Source organism: Oncorhynchus masou, chromosome 29, assembly GCF_036934945.1.
Source record: "Oncorhynchus masou masou isolate Uvic2021 chromosome 29, UVic_Omas_1.1, whole genome shotgun sequence".
In the NCBI taxonomy this organism is placed as follows: Eukaryota; Metazoa; Chordata; class Actinopteri; order Salmoniformes; family Salmonidae; genus Oncorhynchus; species Oncorhynchus masou.
This window is the reverse complement of record NC_088240.1, coordinates 24,974,403-24,999,622: the sequence shown is the minus strand read 5'-3', so window position 1 is coordinate 24,999,622 and position 25,220 is coordinate 24,974,403. Positions and strand designations below refer to the sequence as shown.

The following is a 25,220-nucleotide window of genomic DNA, read 5'->3' as shown; positions in this document are numbered from 1 at the left end:
CACTGCTACATTAATATAGGGCAACCACTGCTACATTAATATAGGGGAAACACTGCTACATGAATATAGGGCTACCACTGCTAAATTAATATAGGGGAAACACTGCTACATTAATATAGGGGAAACACTGCTAAATTAATATAGGGGAAACACTGCTACATTAATATAGGACAACCACTGCTATATTAATATAGGGCAACCACTGCTACATTAATATAGGGGAAACACTGCTACATTAATATTGGGGAAACACTGCTACATTAATATAGGGCAACCACTGCTATATTAATATAGGGGAAACACTGCTCCATTAATATAGGGCAACCACTGCTAAATGAATATAGGGAAACCACTGCTAAATTAATATAGGGCAACCACTGCTATATTAATACAGGGGAACCACGGCTAAATTAATATAGGGCAACCACTGCTAAATTAATATGGGTGCTAAATTAATATAGGGCAACCACTGCTAAATTAATATAGGGCAACCACTGCTAAATTAATATTGGGGAAACACTGCTAAATTAATATAGGGGAAACACTGATAAATTAATATAGGGGAAACACTGATAAATTAATATAGGGGAACCACTGCTAAATTAATATAGGGCAACCACTGCTAAATTAATATAGGGCAACCACTGCTAAATGAATATAGTGGAAACACTGCTACATTAATATAGGGGAAACACTGCTACATTAATATAGGGGAAACACTGCTACATTAATATAGGGGAAACACTGATAAATTAATATAGGGGAAACACTGCTACATTAATATAGGGGAAACACTGATAAATTAATATAGGGGAAACACTGCTACATGAATATAGGGCTACCACTGCTAAATTAGTATAGGGGAAACACTGCTACATTTATCTAGGGGAAACACTGCTAAATTAATACAGGGCAACCACTGCTAAATTAATATAGGTGCTAAATTAATATAGGGCAACCACTGCTAAATTAATATAGGGCAACCACTGCTAAATTAATATAGGGGAAACACTGCTAAATTAATATAGGGGAAACACTGCTAAATTAATATATGGGAACCACTGCTAAATTAATATAGGGCAACCACTGCTAAATGAATATAGGGCAACCACTGCTAAATGAATATAGGGCAACCACTGCTAAATGAATATAGGGCAACCACTGCTAAAGGAATATAGGGGAAACACTGCTACATTAATATAGGGGAAACACTGATAAATTAAATATAGGGGAAACACTGCTACATTAATATAGGGGAAACACTGCTACATTAATATAGGGGAAACACTGCAAAAATTAATATAGGGGAAACACTGCTACATTAATATAGGGGAAACACTGCTACATTAATATAGGGGAAACACTGCTACAAGAATATAGGGCTACCACTGCTAAATTAATATAGGGGAAACACTGCTACATTAATATAGGGGAAACACTGCTACATTAATATAGGGCAACCACTGCTACATTAATATAGGGGAAACACTGCTACATGAATATAGGGCTACCACTGCTAAATTAATATAGGGGAAACACTGCTACATTAATATAGGGGAAACACTGCTAAATTAATATAGGGGAAACACTGCTACATTAATATAGGGGAAACACTGCTACATTATTATAGGTCCACCACTGCTAAATTAATATAGGGGAAACACTGCTACATTAATATAGGGGAAACACTGCTACATTAATATAGGGGAAACATTGATAAATTAATATAGGGGAAACACTGCTAAATTAATATAGGGGAAACACTGCTACATTAATATAGGGGGAAACACTGCTACATTAATATAGGGGAACCACTGCTACATTAATATAGGGGAAACACTGCGAAATTAATATAGAGGAAACACAGCTAAATTAATATAGGGGAAACACTGATACATTAATATAGGGGAAACACTGCTAAATTATAATATAGGGTAACCACTGATACAGGGAATACAGCCTTATTCACAACACAATCTCAATACTGAGAGGGGTATATAGTCCAATGGACACCTGTTGTTATTCGTCTACTTTTTTTATTCAAGTTCTGCTCCATTCATCCTTATTTCCCTAAATCCTTGTACCCACACAGACTAGATAGACTGCATCAGCCTCTAACCCCCCTCCTTATATCCCCCTATGCCCAGTCCAGATGGCAAATCGCCACCCATACAGTAGAATGCTCAACCCTAAAACCTCAGACAATCCACAACTGTCATTAACCCCACACAAGAAAATGAGTTACACGTCCAAGAGCTAGTACCTGAGGATATATATCCAAGACCTAGTACCTGAGGATACATATCCAAGAGCTAGAACCTGAGGATATACAGTGCCTTGCGAAAGTATTCGGCCCCCTTGAACTTTGCGACCTTTTGCCACATTTCAGGCTTCAAATATAAAGATATAAAACTGTATCAATCATGAAGTGGAACGACATGTATTGGATATTTCAAACTTTTTTAACAAATCAAAAACTGAAAAATTGGTCGTGCAAAATTATTCAGCCCCCTTAAGTTAATACTTTGTAGCGCCACCTTTTGCTGCGATTACAGCTGTAAGTCGCTTGGGGTATGTCTCTATCAGTTTTGCACATCGAGAGACTGAATTTTGTGCTGGTCTGCCTGTTCACAAATCTCTGCTCTCCTGCACCTGACTTCACTACCAGTACACACACATCTTTTTTTATTTATCCGTTAACTTACGAGGTAAGTTGACTGAGAACACGTTCACATTTGCAGCAACGACCTGGGGAATAGTTACAGGGGAGAGAAGGGGGATAAATGGGCCAATTGTAAACTGGGGATTATTAGGTGACCGGGATGGTTTGAGGGCCAGACTGGGAATTTAGCCAGGACACCGGGGTTAACACCCCTACTTTTACAATAAGTGCCATGGGATCTTTAATGACCTCAGAGAGTCAGGACACCTGTTTAACATCCCATCCGAAAGACGGCACCCTACACAGGGCAGTGTCACCAATCACTGCCCTGGGGATTTGGGATATTTTTTTAGACCAGAGGAAAGAGTTCCTCCTACTGGCCCTCCAACACCACTTCCAGCAGCATCTGGTCTCCCATCCAGGAACTGACCAGGACCAACCCTGCTTAGCTTCAGAAGCAAGCCAGCAGTGGTATGCAGGGTGGTATGCTGACAATCTTGGATCTGACAATCCAAGAGTTAGATCCTGAGGATATATATCCAAGCGCTAGATCCTGAAGATATATATCCAAGAGTTAGATCCTGAGGATATATATCCAAGATCTAGATCCTGAGGATATATATCCAAGCGCTAGATCCTGAGGATATATATCCAAGCGCTAGATCCTGAGGATATATATCCAAGAGCTAGATCCTGATGATATATATCCAAGAGCTAGATCCTGATAATATATATCCAAGAGCTAGATCCTGATGATATATATCCAAGAGTTAGATCCTGAGGATATATATCCAAGAGCTAGATCCTGAGGATATATATCCAAGAGCTAGATCCTGAGGATATATATCCAAGAGTTAGATCCTGAGGATATATATCCAAGAGTTAGATCCTGAGGATATATATCCAAGAGCTAGATCCTGAGGATATATATCCAAGAGCTAGATCCTGAGGATATATATCCAAGATCTAGATCCTGATGATATATATCCAAGAGCTAGATCCTGATGATATATATCCAAGAGCTAGTGAATGACATGCAGTCAGCAGCCACAGGACAATGTCTCTCATCCTAAAAGTGCTAGTATCACCATTCATCGGACAGTAATTGATTGACAACACTAATGGACCAAATACATAGGCCAGCCATACATATCTCCTTGTGTCAAAACCCACCTCAACTGCCTGGCCCCAAACATTATACATCGGGTTAGGGCAGAGTAAGTTTTATTTTTTTCTTCATTAACTAGGGTACGGGCAGGGCTCGGGTATCACTAAATTGATCATTAACATTTTGAAGCTGAGCCATTTACTTGTGCTCTGCTGCGCTGTACAGTCATATCTGACTAAGATCATAAAATGTTGTTAGAAGTGCTTTGACCTTGTCAAATATAAGACAAGAGAGGTTATTTCACAGAAAATTATAATGTTCCTTGAGTTTGGTCAGAGTGACGAAAATGAGCTAAGAGCTAACTGCTCTCTAATGTCTCACCATTAAGCAGGGCAGCCGAGAAGCCCAAGTGGAGCCGTTGCTATGTCGCCATGAGCAGAGTGCATGCAGAGTGCATGCAGAGTGAAGGAGAGACAGATAGAAGCAGCTAATGGATTTACTAACAAGGAAGTTATTTGGGGTTTTGGGCAGGGTTGGGGTCAATTTGGCAGAAGCAATCGGGCCTGGGTAGGGTAGGACCTGAACATCACGGACATGGCTAGGGCTCAGGCTTAAAATTCATGCCCGAGCTGGGCTCTAAGGCAGAGGGTAGCCCTGTGGGATTTCTCCAGAGCTTCTGTCTTTCTGCTACACATGGAGCCGATAGCAGCCGGCCAGCCACGGTGGCCATTTTGGTGTGGGACAGAGGCCTTATCAGTCAGGAGGAGGTCAGACATAGATAGCAGAATGAAGGAGGAGTTGTCTGTGAGGCCAGATAGTGCCAGGCTCTCTGGGTCTAACAGACCACTCTATTAAGAATCAATCTAGCCTGGTCTCAGAGAGAGGGAGAGAGATAGAGGGTGGAAGAAAGAGAGATGAAGAGACATCTGACCACCCCACACAGACATGAGTGGTGTGTCACACGGGAGGCCTATCAGGACACATCGAAAACACATGACTTGATGGACTGACAGTGACATGGGTTCCCTTGGACGTATGTGTGTGCCTGTTTAGACCTATGACTCAAAGCATACTTAGCCATCCACTGGTCTCCTTCCTATGGACTCCTGCAGGCTTCATGTCTAGCTAATCCTCTCTAGGATAGAGCTGCAGCCACATTTTTAAAGACACAATGTTCATTCTGTGAAGAAACTATCCAGTGAACTGTCCACACAGAGGAAATGGCGTTTTCATAAAAACACACTCGAAAAGATCAGTACTGTTACTGTCTCTGGGAGCTAGAACAACACTCTACCTCATTTTGAGAATGTATTATTCCATTGCGCGCTCTATTACAGAGCATTAACATACTAAGTGCTTTGTGTAACAATCCGTCTCCTCACCCACAGAGAACAGGGGACATAAAGATGCTTATGGTTTGGAAATTAATTACATTGAAGGCGATCAGGACAAACAAGCAGCTAGTGCTTGAGATAATTGTCTTTTGTTGGAGGCACGCGAGCGAACATCAATGCTTGGCCCTTATTGATCACGTCGCAACTCGCCTCACTGCATCTTCATAATCCTATCATGACCTTTATATGGGGGAGTGGGTGGGCATGGTGCATGGAGGGGCGAGGGGAGGGGTCACTACCTAGTAAGCCAGGAGATCTAGCTGGGTAGATGGAAGGACCAAAGCCATCTTAATAATCAGGGGGACAAGTTAAAAGAGGGAGGGGTAAAAGGACAAGATGGAGGTAAAATCTAAATAAGGGGGTAAAAGGCCCACAAGCTGCTCATTAGATGTGACTATGAATGGCGAGATAATGGGCCGGCCAGCCAGCCAGGCAGCTGACCTGAGGGCAGTCAATGCTGGGCCAAAGGCCAGGCCACAGTCTATAAAATGAAACTAGAATGCAAGTGTGTGTTACTGGATGGACTGAAAGCCTGCTCCTTACCAAGTTGCTCTCCAGAACCTTGTCTATTCTCTTCCGCATCTTCTGTCTGTCTCCATTTATTTATCTCCCTCTTTCTCGGCATGTGGCGTCACCTGCTGTGGGATTACTGCAGCCATGATGCCCACCATCCCTTCCCCCATCTTCCTCACTGAGTCATGTAACCTGGGCTGTGAAGTAGGCTAGATTTGCTCAGTGACCAAAATCCAATGACCTTCCACTCAACCTCTCCCATTTAACCTCATTGTCCCTCTCTCTCTCCATTCCTGTTCTCCCATATTTAATTTCTATTTCACTTCGTCTTCCCCCTTTCCTCCCTTCTCTACCCCTGTACCCTTTCTACAGTCTCATGGACACTACCAAGGCCTTGCATTCCACAGTGAGGGATGGTCCACTACTGCCAGAGCAGAGGGAGAGAAGAGAGGTGGACCTCTGTGTGTTTACAGCTTTTTCCACCTTTCACAGCAGGCTGTCAGGGGGCTAGGCAGTAGGCAGGGCCTCTGTGCTTGGGTGGCCTGGCTCTGGGACGGAAAGGAGTACAGCAGTCCCTCTATTAAACTCTTGTTTAGTGCGAGTCGAGCCAGTGGTTCAGTATGCAGTAGCAGTGACTTCATCTGGATAGAAAGCCGGTATGTTCATGAAGGACCTACACCTGAGCAGGTAATAGAGGGGAAATTATGTGTTAACCACAAACAGTGAGTGAATTAGGTTGGAGCTAACAACATGGACTGGTGAGCACTAGATTACTGTGAGAAGGGGCAAGCCAGTGTTTAATTGACACTTTAGCTCACTGTTTTTTTAAAGGCACGACTAGGGATGATGGGTTGAGTCAGCAGAGGGTGGAAATTAAAATCAGGTTAAAATCAGGCAGTCCTTCTTGCCAGGTTTATAGTACCTTTAGCCTTAGACTGCTTTAAGGGAGTGCAGGCACCCACTACAAACTACATGGACAAGAGTCTGTAGTTGGTACTGCACCGTATCACACCTCCCACCACGGACCATTAACCCTGTTCCTCCAGTTACTAGTCCTGGCTCACTCTCTCCCTCATCAACCTTATCTATCATCTCTTGTAGACCTAGGGGAGGAGGTGGAGGGTCAGGGGAGGGTGAGATCTCTAAAGCTGACAGCTTCTGCGGAGCCAAGCCAACATCCCCCTGGCCCATCTGTAAAGTGATCCAACGCTGTCTCTGCCAGTATTTCCTCTGTGATGTACCTCACTGCTGCCCGACCCCAACAAAAGTCCTTGGTCCCGAGGAGAGAAGGCGGAGAAAAAAAGAAGCCACAGTTCAATTAGGAAGCTCAGCCAATTACTCCTAAGTGCTTCAAATGAATGGAAAAGATGGAGACTGACACAGAACCTTCCTTGCGCAATGATCCAAAAATATGAACTGGAGTTTTCCATTGTAAACGTAATGATAGCTGCAGGATATGATCTTGAGGTGCAGCCATACACGGATGTGTTATGCGTAGGTGTGGGTGAGGCACATATGTATGTGCATAGTAAATTCAAGAATCTCTGACGATGCATACAATAATCTACACATAAATTGGACTCATTTGATGTCTTTCTCTGTGTCCAAAAATTGAAACTCAGAATGACAATGAATCAGACAGTGTGGAGAACTACCTTGTGGTATACACTGTGGCGGGCCAAGCCACCTACTTCTCATCATTACATGGATGACTTCCACCATTTTGCTACTTCCTCACGTCTGACTAACATCCAACATCCTCTACAGCAAAGATGACAATGACTACGTTCCTTAAAAATAACCATGTCAGACTAACTAGAATTAACTGAACTGTTGACCAATAATGGATTATAACGGAGACATTCAAATGCTGCCAACCCATTATAGTTGTAGAATGGACTAGACCAGCCTTTAATGTATGGTTCGCGACCCAAACCTGTTAAATGGTGGGTCGCGGTAAATTTATAATTATTTCATTAATTACTGGAATTGATTTTGGCCAACTGCAACTGCATTCTCTGTTCAGTGCACTCTCTGCTGAGCAGCAGTGTCTCGGCTCAGTTTGGCAGCGGTGTCTCGGCTCAGTTTGACAGCGGTGTCTAGGCTCAGTTTGACAGCGGTGTCTAGGCTCAGTTTGACAGCGGTGTCTAGGCTCAGTTTGACAGCGGTGTCTAGGCTCAGTTTGGCAGCGGTGTCTCGGCTCAGTTTGACAGCGGTGTCTAGGCTCAGTTTGGCAGCGGTGTCTCGGCTCAGTTTGACAGCGGTGTCTCTGCTCATTTTTGACAGCGGTGTCTCGGCTCAGCTTGACAGCGGTGAGCGGTGTCTCGGCTCAGTTTGACAGCGGTGTCTCGGCTCAGTTTGACAGCGGTGTCTCGGCTCAGTTTGACAGCGGTGTCTCGGCTCAGTTTGACAGCGGTGTCTCGGCTCAGTTTGACAGCGGTGTCTCGGCTCAGTTTGACAGCGGTGTCTCGGCTCAGTTTGACAGCGGTGTCTAGGCTCAGTTTGGCAGCGGTGTCTCGGCTCAGTTTGACAGCGGTGTCTAGGCTCAGTTTGGCAGCGGTGTCTCGGCTCAGTTTGACAGCGGTGTCTAGGCTCAGTTTGACAGCGGTGTCTAGGCTCAGTTTGACAGCGGTGTCTAGGCTCAGTTTGACAGCAGTGTCTCGGCTCAATTTGACAGCGGTGTCTCTGCTCATTTTTGACAGCGGTGTCTCGGCTCAGCTTGACAGCGGTGAGCGGTGTCTCGGCTCAGTTTGACAGCGGTGTCTCGGCTCAGTTTGACAGCGGTGTCTCGGCTCAGTTTGACAGCGGTGTCTCGGCTCAGTTTGACAGCGGTGTCTCGGCTCAGTTTGACAGCAGTGTCTCGGCTCAGTTTGACAGCGGTGTCTCGGCTCAGTTTGGCAGCTGCGCGAGTGGGTGGAAGATGCCCGTGTGCTTCACGGTTTACCAGATATTTTTTGGGCAGTTTTCTTGAAGATCACTCTGCGAACCACACACTGTAGTGCTGTTGTTCAGCAGCAGATGAAGCGCTTTCAGCCACTGGCTTGTCATTCCCACTCGCCATCATCGAATTGACTCAAACTAGCCAGTTCTGACTGAGCTCAATTGTCATGAAACGCAAATACAGCAATGAGTTTCTCTCTCTTGGTTTAATACAAACTTTTGATAAATAACAAGAAGCGCCAACAATGTGTTTTGTGCAGGGAAGTGAGTCTCTCAAAACGAACAAATTAAAAACGACAGGTCCTGACCAAACATCCACAGTATGATGGTAAACCCAGGGAGTTCTTTCAGAACAGGGCAGAATGCTTCAGGAAAGAGTGCTTCCACAGTGGAAAAGTAAGTCAGCTAGCAAGGCATTTTTGTCATTTTATAACAAGCAGAAATAAGGGAGTATACTATCTCTCATAGTAGTCAATGTGAGTTTCTCTTTCAAACAATCCCCTTGTACACAGCTAATAGCTAGCTAGCTAATGTTAGCCAAAGCAAGCTATCTAGCTACTGATAGTGCTACCCTAAGTAACAACACAGATGAAGATGAAAAAAATAAAAACTGTTGCTGTTAAAATACAAGTAACCATTTTTATTCTGAACTGGAATACATTGATTGATGCAAGCTGCTTTTTGAGGCAAACACATTCACACACTTCTGGGTTGCTCATCTACAGCAGGTTGCGGTCTCCTGCCTGGCTGAGAAAACAGTAGATGTTCTGATCCAGTTTGATGCAACTCTGGCATACTTAAGAAACAAGTAAAGTAACAGACTCAATGCTGAAAATGACCTCAGGGTTACACTGTCAAAAACTGAGCCCAGAATAGACTTGCTTGTTGAAAACTTCCACCAGTCACACACCTCTCATTAGGACTGTGTGTTTTCTGGTCTAATCGGTGTGATGTGATCAATCAGTTTAGTCCAGTTCAGAATTAAAATTATTTATTGTATTTTAATAGCAACAGTTTCAACCTAGACAGCTATGTAAGAGTGTTTTTGATGGGGAAAGAAACATGAGTAGCTATTTATATGGGTATTTAATTGAATTGTTATGTTGCATTTGTTAATGGGCATAAGAACAATGAAATGTACCGATATTCCGTATAGATGCGTGTTTTGTAAGCTTGGGTCCCAGGAAAACTGAGAATTTCCGATGGGTCCCATGCTGAAAACGTTTAAGAACCCAGGGGTTCACACGAGGGAATGCCAGATGTCCTTGCTGACTGACTGTTGGCAGTGTGGGTAGGATGTTTTTAGGACCAGATAGTGTGAGACATGAAAAGCTGTTTTTCCATTACAACTCCTGCAGGGACTTACCCTCAAAACAAAAGCACCTTTGATTAAGGGATGTCTCTTTCTCTCCCTCTCCCTCTTACCATCTGAACAGCTGCAGTCCACACAGCTACAAAGGCACACAGCTGCCATTGGCTAGGCTGAGTATGATGGCCAATCAAAATGGGTTGTGAATCGAATATACACATGCAGATCCTAACACAAACACACAGCCATAGATCAAAACATGTGCAAACTCCAAACACACACACCTAGCCACTAAATTAATGTGGTTCATGGAAGAAAAGCTTGGTTTATTCCTGCCAAACTTGCAACATGTGAGATAATTCACTAAGACCTAAGGAAGTTAAACTCCAAAAGTCAAGGCCAATTTGTGTTACAGAGCATTTCTAAACGGCCTGACTCCCAGTTAATGACATGGTCTCACTACTGCCATGCCCGTCATGCGCTAGAGCAAAATTACGCTTTTTAAACCCCAAAAGCATATAGACTTATTCTTCATGCTGTGTTGTTTCCAGAGACACACGCCAATACCAGGGGAACTCAGAACAGTTTATTCAGTCTATGGCCTCTACTAGCTCACCAAGACGTGCATAGGCAGTCTTCAAAGTGTGAATTGCATAGTAGTAAAACAAACACAGGAATGATTAGGCTTTATCCATCAGCAGCCTTAAGGGCCTTCACGATATTGGCAGACAAGTCAACATGATTTGACTTCTCTCCACCCGGCTATATATAGTAAACACATATATAGCCTATGCATCCTCAAATGCAAATTGTTTGTGCCACTCCCCAGAACTAACATGCTGACCAGACCGCCATTGCGCTAATTTTGATTTTGTTCACCCACACCAGACACAATCAGGACACGCAGTTTGAAATATCAAAACAAACTCTGAGCCAACTATATTCATTTGGGGACAGGTCGAAAAGCATTTAACATTTCCTTGGGTCCTTGGTGTCAACATCACCAACAAACTAACATGGTCTAAGCACACCAAGACAGTCATGAAGAGGGCACGATAAACCCTGTTCCCCCCTCAGGAGACTGAAAAGATTTGGCATGGGTCCTCAGATCCTCAAAAGGTTCTACCACTGCACCATCGAGAGCATCCCGACTGGTTGCATCACTGTCTTGTATGGCAACTGCTCGGCCTCCGACCGCAAGGCACTACAGAGGATAGTGCGAAAGGGTCCAGTACATCAATGCGGACAAGCTTCCTGCAATCCAGGACCTCTACACCAGGCGGTGGCAGGGGAAGGCCTGAAAAATTGTCAAAACTCCAGCCAACATAGTCATAGACTGTTCTCTCTGCTACTGCACAGCAAGCGGTACATGAGAGCCCTAAAAGGAAGACTTCCTGTCAGCACACACCCAAATGCAAATTGGATGGTTTTAGACATATGATTTCAATCACCTTCTGATTTCACCCCTTTTGATTTGAATGAAGCCTTCCATACATGGTTGCCCATGGTAGAAGTGGTGAGAAAGTGACTTTTTGGACCTGAATGACAAAACATTCGAGATAGAGGTGCTCAATGTTGACCCATTTGGCATACCCCACCCTTCATCACTAAAAAAGATAATCGCTTCAGCTTGATATCATTTTAAAGCTTATAAACAGGGTTGTCAAACTGCTTCATGATTTTGTTGAGAAAAAAAGTGTTCATTTTGTTTTCCAAAATGTAAGCTTAAAGTTAATTATCTAAATACGAGTCATCTGCCCTAAAAAAAAAAATGTTCAAATATGTTGTAGCTTAAACCCTATTTACATCATCTGAGGTGTTTGTTGTGCCTGCACATGCTTGAAGAAAGAAAAGGTGGTGGCCAAACATGTATGAAAGGTTTCATTCAAATCAAAAGGGGTGCAGTCAGAAAGTGATTGAAATCATTTGGAATGACCCAGAATCAAGATAATGACACACTACAGAAAACTCATGGTTGCATCTTGATGTTGACCATCTTGATGTCAACCTTCTGAGGAAGGAGCGGTCTGTATCACCACTCTCAATGTCCTCTGGTATGATTATTACATGTTTTTATCATACCCTGCTGCTGAACAGCTATGTAGGGCTAATGGAGGTCTGCTTTGATCACTGTGTGTGAATAACAAACCCCACCAAGGGACCAGGGGATACTGACTGTGATCTGCAATGAATCAGACCTGGTCAGCCCAGTCATGGTATACAGTAGGGTATAGTGTACATTATTGTGAATCCATATGTTTGTTGGAGTGTTTCCATCAATTCATGAATAAAAGAAACACATTTTATTGAACCTTTTATTGAACCTTTATTTAACTAGACAAGTAAGTTAAGAATGGGGGTGCCACAGGGTTAAATTCTTGGAACGACTCTCTTCTCTGTATACATCAAAGATGTCGCTCTTGCTGCTGGTGAGTCTCTGATCCACCTCTAGGCAGACGACACCATTCTGTATACTTCTGGCCCTTCTTTGGACACTGTTAACAACCCTCCAGGCGAACTTCAATGCCATACAACTCTCCTTCCGTGGCCTCCAATTGCTCTTAAATACAAGTAAAACTAAATGCATGCTCTTCAACCGATCGCTGCCTGCACCTGCCTGCCTGTCCAACATCACTACTCTGGATGGCTCTGACTTAGAATATGTGGACAACTACAAATACCTAGGTGTCTGGTTAGACTGTAAACTCTCATTCCAGACTCACGTTAAACATCTCCAATCCAAAGTTAAATCTAAAAATGGCTTCATATTTCACAACAAAGCATCCTTCACTCATGCTGCCAAACATACCCTTGTAAAACTGACCATCCAACCGACTTCGGCGATGTCATTTACAAAATAGCCTCCAATGCCCTACTCAATAAATTGGATGCAGTCTATCACAGTGTCATCTGTTTTGTCACCAAAGCCCCATATACTACCCACCACTGCGACCTGTACGATCTCGTTGGCTGGCCCTCGCTTCATACTCGTCGCCAAACCCACTTGCTCCAGGTCATCCACAAGACCCTGCTAGGTAAAGTCCCCCCTTATCTCAGCTCGCTGGTCACCATAGCAGCACCCACCTGTAGCACACGCTCCAGCAGGTATATCTCTCTGGTCACCCCCAAAACCAATTCTTTCTTTGGCCGCCTCTCCGTCCAGTTCTCTGCTGCCAATGACTGGAACGAACTACAAAAATCTCTGAAACTGGAAACACTTATCCCTCACTAGCTTAAAGCACCAGCTGTCAGAGCAGCTCCCAGTTTACTGCACCTGTACATAGCCCATCTATAATTTAGCCCAAACAACTACCTCTTTCCCTACTGTATTTATTTATTTTGCTCCTTTGCACCCCATTATTTCTATCTCTACTTTGCACATTCTTCCATTGTAAATCTACCATTCCAGTGTTTTACTTGCTATATTGTATTTACTTCGGCACCATGGCCTTTTTTTGTCTTTACCTTCCTTATCTTACCTCACTTGCTCACATTGTATATAGACTTAATTTTCTACTGTATTATTGACTGTATGTTTGTTTTACTCCATGTGTAACTCTGTGTTGTTGTATGTGTCGAACTGCTTTGCTTTATCTTGGCCAGGTCGCAATTGTAAGTGAGAACTTGTTCTCAACTTGCCTACCTGGTTAAATAAAGGTGAAATAAAAATAAATAAATAAAAAAAGAACAAATTCTTATTTACAATGACGGCCTACCCCAGCCAAACCCGGCCAACGCTGGGCCAATTGTGCGCCACCCTATGGGACTCCCAATCACGGGCGGTTGTGATACAGCCTGGACAGGGTCTGTAGTATTTGTATTTATTATCAGCTACTCTGATAATAACCAAGACAAGACTCTGCTACTCTTCCTGGGGTCCGGCAAAACTAAGGCAGTTATACATTTTTTTTTTTAATTACAATACATTCATTACAGAACTTACAACACACTAAGTGTGTGCCCTCAGGCCCATACTCCACTACCACCTATCTACAAGGCAAAATACATGTGTATGTGTGTGTATAGTGTGTATGTTATCATGTATTTGTATGCATGTGTCTGTGCCTATGTAGTGACGCCTCTAGCACGGAGATGCAGTGCCTTATACTGCGCCACTCGGAAGAGGAGGGCTCAATTGCCCAAATGTTCATTTAACAGATTATTTGTTACGGATCAAATGCATATTTTAAATGCTTTTATATATTTTAAAGTATTTTACATATGTAAATATTAATATAACAAAAATAATATGGTACAATTGATTTGGCTTTGAGTTTGCACTTTTGGGATTATCCCATTGCATAGACTGCTCGGCAAACTAAATCAAGTGAGGATCAAATTGGCCATTCAAATGTTTTTAAGCAATACACTTGACCAAGGTCTGATAATTTTCCATTGGCAACCATTTGTGACCAATAAATCAGGTGACAACAGGTCTGGACATATTCTCCCAATCTCCCTTCCGTTCTACCAGATAACAGCAGCTTCAAAACAACAGGATGTGATGTAGTCTGCTCTATCCACTCCGGTGAGACGTGATGGCTGTAGCTAGATACTATCGGCACAATTTTACATTTTGTCATATAGCTGACGCGCTTATCCAGAATGACTTACAGTAAGTGGTGAGTGCATACATTCTAATATTTTTTTTCGTACTGGTCCACCGTGGGAATCGAACCCACAACCCTGTCCATTCTCTACCAACTGGGCAACACGGGACAATCGCTTCCACATCGAATCCCATACTTTGCTAATCGACTGTAAGTGGCATGTCAATAGCTCATCACTGCATTGGATCTGAATACAGTATGCGCAACGGTGCACACCCAGTAGCGCACGGGGAGAAGTCGGTCAGGCGCCTATGATAAGGATCGCCAGACAAATTAGAGCTGGTTTGGCTTGTTAAATCTGATGGGTTGCAGTTAGTTAGTCCTAACACAATAAAACACACGACAAAATCGTTAAGAAAAGGAAATGCACATGCCTAAATCTTTAGGCTATACCTTACATCTCAGCGCAGTAATAATCCAGTCCGCAACTGGTCCAACCGTCTATAGGCTATTTGCCACTTCTCTCAAACTGGGAGAAAAATACATGTTTGCGCTACAGTTTCCGCCTATTTTCGGTGGTCTCTGACAGCCTACAATAGGCTATATATTGCCTATATGGAATTGGGAAACGCAAACAAACCTTGTATACTTGTCCATACGTGCCATTGCCGACCACTTCCACCAGTTCGAAAATACCAGCTGGGTCCTGAAAATGAAATTAAGAAATGGTTAACATGTATCAAATAACTTTGTGAAAGATGGATGGTTTTCATAGTATCATGGCCAACGTTACAACCCGTTCAATTAGGCAGTAGCGCCAGATTTGCCTCACATGCCAGTGCATTGCCAACAAAGGAAAGATAGAGGAATTTATTATCCCCCTATCCTACCAAGAACAACACATCCCATTTGTAAAACATTTTACGCTGGTTTAGCCCAGGGTTGCGTCAATAAATGGATTTGGACAGCAAACAATGTACATCCTCAGATAAGATGTATTGCACTCACCCGCAAAGAGGCAAGGTCTATGTCAACTAGACTTTTAGCTGGAGACTCGTTCGCCATTTTTCAATAATAGAAATTGCTGAAACTATTTTATTCCCTTAAAGTTGATTGTGTGTATGCAATGTCGTATCTCATTATTGGAAGTGATCCCTTATTCCTTGTGAATGTAATTTCGATCCAAAGCCGGTTGTTCTTTGTACTCCCGTCGTTGTCGAGCCTACCGGGTTACTCCATATTGAGCTACCGCGGCTGGCAGTGCAGAGTGCTGCTTGCTTTCTCTATTCTCCCCCTGCCTCCCTCTCTTGTTGTCGCTCTCTCACTCACTCCCCTGTAAAGCATCACCAACAGATGAAGCTGAATCGGTCAGGGCCTGAGTGAGGGCAGTAGAGAGATAGAGGGAGCCGCTGCTCCCCCTATCCCCAAAATAAATGAATCCAAACATGCTGAATTTATGTGCCATGCTGATTAGCTCACAATAATGTATTTTTAAGCATTTTTTTGTAGTCTTCATAAACGACATCCATTTACATTTTAGCAGACGTTTTATCCAGAGCGATTTACAGGCGCAATTAGGGTTATGTGCCTTGCTCAGGGGAACATTATCAGATTACCAGATTGTTCACCTAGTCGGCTTGGGGATTCAAACCAGCGACTTTTTTCGGGTTACTGGCCAAACACACTTAACTGCTAGGCTACCTACCATCCATGCATATAGCCTACCTAAATTAGGTCTAAACGAGGTATGAACAATAATATAAACACAACATGCAACAACTTCAAAGATTTTACCAAGTTACAGTTCATATAAGGAAATAGATAAATTAGTCCTTAATCTAAAGATTTCACATGACTGGGGATACAGATATGCATTTGTTGGTCACAGATACCTTTAAAAAATAAGGTAGGGACATGGATCAGAAAACCAGTCAGTATCTGGTGAGACTATAATTTTCCTCATGAGCATGACACATCTCCTTTGCATAGAGTTGATCAGGCTGTTGATTGTGGCCTGTGGAATGTTGTCCCACTCCCCTTGAATGGCTGTGTGAAGTTGCTGTTATTGGCGGGAACTGAACAGGTCGATCCAGAGCATCCCAAACATGCTCAATGGGTGACATGTCTGGTGAGTATGCAGGCCATGGAAGAACTGAAACATTTTCAGCTTCCATTGTGTACAAATCCTTGCGACATGGGGCCGTGCATTATCATGCTGAAACATGAGGTGATGGCGGCTGATGAATGACACAACAATTGGCCTCAGGATCTCGTCACGGTATCTTTGTGCATTCAACTTGCCATTGATAAAATGCAATTGTGTTTGTTGTCCGTAGCTTATACCTGCCCATACCATAACCCCACCGCCACATGGGGCACTCTGTTCACAATGTTGACATTAGCAAACCGCCCGCCCACACAGAGCCATACACACGGTCTGTGGTTGAGAGGCCATTTGGACGTACTGCTAAATTCTCTAAAACTATGATGGAAGTGGCTTATGGTAGAGAAATGAACATTCAATTATCTGGCATGAGCTCTGGTGGACATTCCTGCAGTCAGCATGCCAATTGTCAATCTGTGGCCTTGTGTTGTGTGACAAACTGCACATTTTAGAGTGGCCTTTTATTGTCCCCAGCACAAGGTGCACCTGTGTAATGATCATGCTGTTTAATCAGCTTCTTGATATTCCACACCTGTTAGGTGGATGGATTATTTTGGCAAAGGTGAAATTCTCACTAACAGGGATGTAAATTCATTTCTGCACAAAATTGAGAGAAACAAGCTTTTTGTGTGTATGGGATCTTTAATTTCAGCTCATGAAACATGGGACCAAAGTGTTTATATTTTGTTTACAATGTATCAATAAACCGTTTATTATATTACGGTAAGGTGTAACTCACAATATGTTTATGTGCTCTCTCTCTCTCTCTTCTCTCTCTGCTGTCTGTTAGATTAGGCTTTCGGACAGTTTTCTCTTATCAGTTAACTCTTATCTTATTGCGTCAAGATGTCCACCATTGTTCCTTTACCCAAGAAAGCAAAAGTAACTTAACTAAATGACTATCACCCTGTAGCACTCACTTCTGTCATCATGAAATGCTTTGAGAGGCTAGTTAAGGATCATTTCACCTCCACCTTACCTGACACCCTAGACCCACTTCAATTTGCGTACCGCCCCAATAGATGCACAAACCATGCAACCACCATCGCACTGCACACTGCCCTAACCCATCTGGACAAGAGGAATACCTAAGAATGCTGTTCATTGACTATAACTCAGCCTTCAACACCATAGTTCCCTCCAAGCTCCTCATTAAGCTCAGGGCCCTCCTGGGTCTGAACCTCGCCCTGTGCAACTGGGTCCTGGACTTCCTGACGGGCCGCCCCCAAGTGGTGAAGGTAGGAGACAACACCTCCACTACACTGATCCGTAACACAGGAGCCCCACAGGGGTGCATACTCAGCCCCCTCCTGTAATCCCTGTTCACCCATGACTGCGTGGCCAGGCACACCTCCAACTCGCTCACCAGGCACCGACTCTTCAATGCAGATAACACAACAGTAGTTGGCCTGATTACCAACAATGACAATAACCTCTCCCTTAACGTAAACAAAAAGCTAATCGTGGACTTCAGGAGAAGGCAGAGGGAGCACGCCCCTATCCACATCGACAGGACCGCAGTGGAGAAGGAGAAGGTGATGAGCTTCAAGATCCTCGGTGTACTCGGCATACACATCACACTCCCCCATTCTCATCGACGGGGCTGTAGTGGAGCAGGTTGAGAGCTTCAAGTTCCTTGGTGTGCACATCAACAACAAACTAACATGATCTAAGCACACCAAGACAGATGTGAAGAGGGCATGACAAAACCTATTCCCCCTCATGAGACTGAAAAGATTTTGCATGGGTCCTTAGATCCTCAAAAGATTTTACAGCTGCACCAGAGAGCATACAGACGGGTTGCATCACTGCCTGGTATGGAAACTGCCCGGCCTCCGACCGCAAGGCACTACAGAGGGTAGTGCGTATGGCCCAGTACATCACCGGGGCCAAGCTTCCTGCCATCCAGGACCTCTATACCAGGCGGTGTCAGAGGAAGGCCCTAAAAATCGTCAAAGACTCCAGCCAACCCTACCTGCCGTCAAAGACTCTTTAACAACCCTACCTGCATTTACATAATTATCACAAATACCTCAACACTGGTGCCCCCGCACATTTACACATTGACTCTGCACAGGTACCCCCTGTATATAGCCCTGCTATTGTTATTTACTGCTGCTCTTTAATTATTTGTTTTTCTTATTTAACTCTTACTTTTTTTTTTTACATTACTTTTTTTGGGTATTTTCTTAAAACTGCATCGTTGGTTATGGCCTTGTAATTAAGCATTTCACTGTAAGGTCTACACCTGTTGTATTCGGCGCATGTGACAAATAAAATTTGATTTGACAATCTGAAACGGTCCACCCACACAGACAGTGTAGTGAAGGCGGCGCGACAACGCCTCTTCAACCTCAGTAGGCTGAATAAATTCGGCTTGGCCCCTAAGACCCTCGCAAACTTTTACAGATGCACAATTGAGAGCACTGGGCTCTCCAGAGGGTGGTGCGGTCTGCCCAACGCAGCACTGCCAGGCCAAAAAACATCATCAAGGACATCAACCACCCGAGCCACGGCCTGTTCACCATGCTATCATCCAGAAGGCGAGGTCAGTACAGGTGCATCAAAGCTGGGACCGAGAGACTGAAAAACAGCTTCTATGTCAATGCCATCAGACTGTTAAATAGCCATCACTAGCCAGCTACCACCGGTTACTCAACCCTGCACCTTAGAGGCTGCTGCCCTATGTACATAGATATTACATCACTGGTCACTTTAATAATGAAGCACTAGGCACTTTAATAATGTTTACATACTGTTTTACTAATTTCATATGTATATACTGTATTCTGGTCAATGCCACTCTGACATTGCTCATCCTAATATTTATATATTTCTTAATTCCCTTCTTTTACTTTTAGATTTGTGTGTATTGTTAGATAGTACTGCACTGTTGGAGCTAGGAATACGGACATTTTGCTACACCCACAATAACATCTGCTAAATATGTGTATGTGACCAATACAATTTTATATCAGTCTATCACAATGACAAACTGTAACGTGTGCTTCCAACTCACTCTCAAACAGAGATCCCCTGAATGCAGTCCACTCTCCAGATCCCAATCACCTGTTCACACACCTGTATGTCATTATCACGCACTATTTAGTTCAGTTCTCTGCACCCCATTATTATGAGGTGCTGTTTGTTTTGTGACACACTTTCTATGCGGAGTGCTGTTTTTCCCTGTAATTTAATCCTCCTGTGTATGATAGTGAGGCAGGCAAAAACTAACTACGCCTTTTGAGTATTCACTGCCTGTACTGCAGCCTATCAGATTTCCTGTTAGCAACCAATTGCCTGATCTCCCTGACTACGTTACTAGCCTTTTCCCTGCCTGTACTGTTGCCCTTTTGGACCCCTTGTGTATGACCTTCTGCCTGCCTCTGGAACCAGCTACCTGCCTCCCCCTGTGGTCCTTTACAAAATAAACACCTGCTGCACCCTGCGCTTGAAACCAGCTCTCTGTCTCCTATCGTGTTCATTACACAAACAGTCTTGTCATTCAGAAAAGGAAGTCTTGTCACCTTAGTGCAGACAATATTTACAATGGTAAATGAGCTAAACGGCTGAATAATCCTGAATCAATACATCCTCTCAAAACAAGCAACATCAACTTACAAGAACACCCTCCAGCTTTCTCAGAGGCCTGTGTTGTAGGCTACACAGTAACATTGTGAATGTCAACAACCGCCAGCTCTGTCAGATGAGTTAATTAGAGCATGTGAAATGGAAGCAGTGATAAATATTTCACCACTGATGTTAACCCTGGTATTTTTCTTGGGTTCTGTCCCCTTTCCTGCATCATGTCCCATGGGGCGGCAGGGTAGCCTAATGGTTAGAGCGTTGGACTAGTAACCGGAATGTTGCAAGTTCAAACCCCTGAGCTGACAAGGTACAAATCTGTCGTTCTGCCCCTGAACAGGCAGTTAACCCACTGTTCCTAGGCCGTAATTGAAAATAAGAATTTGTTTTTAACTGACTTGCCTGGTTAAATAAAGGTTAAAAATACATTTTAAAAATTCCACCACCACAACAGATATCAGCAGAATTTTTGCAAGCTCCTCTCATGTCATTCACAGTGGCTGAATTGTCAGTGTGCAGTCCCTGTGTCCCAAACCTGGTGCTCTTTACACAGATCAGTTCCCTACATGTACCCCGTGACTCAACTAAGACACGCCCAAAATGTATAAAGTATATAACAGTAGTCTTCGATGATGAAGAACTAGGTTAGTCTAACTGTCCCATCAACATTACAGTACTGAAGGCTGTAACCGTGTTTATCTTGCTGCCATCGTTAAAGTGGCTCCCTAGTTCTCATGGCCACAGCTGCCTACACAATGTGGCGACGTCACAGTTCCTCTAGCTGCCAGAAATAGGACATGCTGGGTATTGTTTGACCAGGCTGCTTAGGCCCTGGACTGTGGGAAAATGTATTGAATTATATATGTTACATGCCACATGACTGGTTCACTTCTGTGGGGATGTAATAGTGGGATTCTGGAGTGTGGGGGGTGGAGGCAGGTAGGTGACGTAATACAAGATTGAATTCTATTTCTCTGGCATCACATGGCTGTTATGATTTGTTCATCTCAGTCGAAAGGTTTTTCATTGCAACATACGAGCATTTCATTTTGTGTTTGCACTGCGACATCACTCATACTGCAGTCTATTGTTATTCTCTCATATACACTGTGTACAAAATATTAAGAATACCTGCTCTTTCCAAGACAGCCTGACCAGGTGAATCCAGGTGAACGCTATGATCCCTTATTGATGTCATTTGTTAAATCCACTTCAAATCAGTGTAGATGAAGGGCAGGATACAATTTAAATGAGGATGTTTAAGCCTTGAGACAATTGAGACATGGATTGTGTATGTGCCATTCAGAGGGTGAATCGGCAAGACAAAAGATGTGCCTTTGAACAGGGTGTGGTAGTTAGTGCCAGGCACACCGGTTTGTGTCAAAAACTGCAACACTGCTGGGTTTTTCACACTAAAACAGTTTCCGGTGTATCAAGAATGGATGGTGGACCAAAGGAAATCCAGGCATTTTGACAACTGTGGAAAGCATTGTAGTCAACATGGGCCAGCATCACTGTGACTCTTTCAACACCTCAGAGTCCATGCCCTGACGAATTGAGGCTGTTCTGAGGGCAAAAGGGGGAGGTGCAACTCAATATTAGGATTTGTCCTTAATGTTTTGTACACTCTGTGTATGATGTACCTTCAATGTCAATACCCTATACATTACAATGATGTCACTTTCCAAATTGTATTCCCTCATAAAATCTAAATTGGCAAAATGGGAATAAAACAGTTGTTTCTCTCATGCAAGCAGGTCCAAAAGATTCCCATGTCTCATCAATAATTGCAGTCTATAAAAGTACAGTAAAGTTCAATATCTAAGCATCCAGACATAATATTTGAACATTGTCTATCCCAACAGACCTGTCCTTCTATCAGAAAAATACTGTAGATGGTTGGGTAAACAGAAGAGATTCAACTGTGTGTGTGTTCTGCCCCAGCAACAGAGCCCCCTCCTCCTTCCATCCCTTCATACACACACACTGTGACCCAACTGAAGCCGTCGATCAGGTCAGACCAGTGCCAAGTAACATAAATTAACCTGGGGGGGGGAGATGCCTGGCAGTGTGTGTGAGCACCTACTTGCCTCAGGGAAGCAAGAATGGAAAACAAGAGCAGACACATTGAAGAGGCGGGAGGCGCTGACTTGGGAGCGCAAATGAACGGATACTCAGAGCAATTCAATTCTTCCCATTTTTACAGCCTTACAGTTAACTACCTTCACAACCTGTGGTGTTTGATAACAGTCACACCTTGCTTACACACATGTGAAGTGAAGCTCATAGCTGTGGAGGCCCACAGTAATGTTTGACCACGTGGTGGCAGTGGAGAGTTGCAGTAGATGAGTCACACCGTGCTCATCTACTTCTTCCTCCTCCAGCCACAGAGAAAAGCAGAAATAGGAACTGTTTGCATGATTGGGCAGCAGGCAGGGGCAAACAAGCATTGTTGGTTCTGGACCTGTACAGCAAACAGGTGCATGTGTAACTCAAAACCCTCAGCCAATTTCACACACCTCCAGGGGATAGGTTCATTACAAAAATATAATCAAAATCAAATGGGATGCCATCAAATAATATCTCATGGGATCTGTTGGTTCAATCATCATACCAAGATAAAGTGATCAGAGGTTACGGTTGCAGGCTTCTGTACTGTCCGGCAGCACTGAGGGAGTGAGTGCACACCTGCGTGTTTGAGGGTGTTGGTCATGTTATTTTGGGAAACAGGAAAGGGCCGCAGCAAGATCAGCCTGAGATTACAGTTGGATGATGACTTACACAAGTCTCCTTCCACAACAGAAATATCACACAACAAAATATTTTACAGAGACCCCTCAACCCTAGTGCTTCTGTCTCATGTATAGATATACCTTAAACCATGTATAAACATACATAGACTGTAAGCTATACACATTCTCAAGCTGATTGATGTAAACACACTGCACAATACACACATACTTCAAATTACTCTATTGGGCAATAGATTACTGTTCTGAATCAATATGTTCACCTTATGAACAAGGCCTGATGTTGACATTTGTGCTGAGCATCTAGGTGCCTGTCAAAGTCAGATTGGGGTGTGGTCTATCTGTCGGTCTGTTCTTACAAAGGGAGAACATGAGCTGTTTCTGTCTGTATGTCTGTCTCAACTCAGCACCCCACAAATCCACAGTGACTCATCTACTCTAACTCTCCACTGCCACCATGCGGTCAAACATTACTGCAGGCCATCATAGCTATGATCTCAACTTCACTTTGCCCAGCAACAGCCACACTGTGGAGTCTATATAAAAATCACCTCCAATGACGGGGCCCAGGAGAAAAATGAAAAACTTAAAAATTCTGTCATTCCCCCTGAGCTGCTCATATAAACTGTACCCAAAAACAGAAGGGTGACCCAAACAAAATCTCAATGTCTTGGAAAATAAATGATCCTCTTCCTTTGTGTTAGAAAATTAACAATAGTGTAGTCTTTCTACCTATAGCCATGTAGGTGGTGGCCCTTTAACCTGAGCAGGCCTCACTTCAGGCCAGTGTTAGACTGCCCTTCAGTTTGGGTCTGGAGCTATTCCTGAAGATGAAGAACTCCGAACCCTAAATCATTGGGCAAGCATAATTGGGAGTCAATCTATAGTTGTGTATTTTTCTAACCAAGGGCTGAGATTTGTATGGACTGATTGAGACCCAGTCTGTTATGGCTGGTTTATAAATCTAACAGACACTGCCTGAAGTGAAACAGTCCCTGTGAAGTTACGTAAGCAGAGCGTCCACATCAAGGCCAGAAAGTAACATTACATAAACCCTTCCAGGATAAACAGACAACAGCAAGTAAACAGGTTATAAAACAAGACATTTAAGTAAAACAAGCCAAATGGAGCTGCAAGAACTATAGTCCCAGAATATTTCCTATTTAATCTATCCCATACTTACCAGGTTGATAGTAGAGTCAACACTAAGAAAAGGACTCAAAACGTCTCGCAGTAGACACGTCTTGGGGTATTCTACAAAGTTTTAAATAAATACTTGAGATTTATCTTCCTCAATGAGTCATTTGCATGTAACGTTCTCGGTCTCCTCAACATGCTCTTAATCCGTTTTGTACTGTGGATTAAGTTGGTTCAGCTTCCTCTTCAGAGACACAACAATATGTGGACACCCTTTCAAAGTAGTGTATTCGGCTATTTTAGCCACACCGGTTATGACAGGTGTATAAAAAATAAAACATCTCGCACACAGCCATGCAAACTCCATAGACAAACAATGGCATTAGAAAGGCCTTACTGAAGTGCTCAGTGACTTTCAACGTGCCACCGTCATAAGACGCCAACAAGTCAGTTGGTAAAGTTTCTGCCCTGGTCAACAACTGTAAGTGCGGTTATTGTGAAGTGGAAACGTGTAGGAGCATCAACGGCTCAGCCCCGAATTGGTAGGACACACAAGCTCACAGAACAGGACCGCGGAGAGCTGAATCGCTTAGCGAGTAAAAACTGTCTGTCCTCGGTTTCAACACTCACTACAGATTTCCAGCCAGCCTCTGGAAGCAACATTGGCATAACAACTGTTCTTTGAGAGCTTCATGAAATGGGTTTCCATGGCCGAGCTGCTGCCAAAAAGCCTAAGATCGCAACGTCCAGCATCGGCTGGAGTGATGTAAAGCTCGCCGTCATCGGAACTCTGGAGTACTGGAAACGCTTCTCTGGAGTGATGAATCATGCTCACCATCTGATAGTCCAACGGATGAATCTGGGTTTGGCGGATGCCAGGAGAACACTATCTACCCGAATGCATAGTGCCAACTATAAAGTTTGGTGGAGGAGGAATAACGGTCTGGGGCCATTTTTCATGGTTCGAGTGAAGCCCCTTAGTTTCAGTGAATACAACGACATTCTGTGCTTCCAACTTTGCGGCAACAGTTTGGGGATGACAATACCCCTTGTGCACAAAGTGAGGTCCATATAGAAATGGTTTGTCAAGATTGGTGTGGAAGAACTT

At 43.5% G+C, this 25,220-nt stretch overlaps 1 protein-coding gene across 8 annotated transcripts in view; it reads right to left on the bottom strand.

Annotated features, from left to right (window-relative positions):
* LOC135519249 (mitogen-activated protein kinase kinase kinase kinase 4-like) overlaps positions 1-15,799 on the bottom strand; it is a 101,820-nt gene extending 86,021 nt beyond the window's left edge. For all 8 annotated transcript variants that reach the window (XM_064944368.1, XM_064944371.1, XM_064944370.1 and 5 more), the window contains exons 1-2: positions 15,485-15,799; positions 15,117-15,182 (exon numbers count right to left, since the gene is read on the bottom strand). In XM_064944368.1, coding sequence (XP_064800440.1) covers positions 15,117-15,182; positions 15,485-15,541 — 123 coding nt within the window. In that variant the 5' untranslated portion in view covers positions 15,542-15,799. The remainder of the gene's footprint in view (positions 1-15,116; positions 15,183-15,484) is intronic.
* Positions 15,800-25,220: the final 9,421 nt, after the last annotated feature.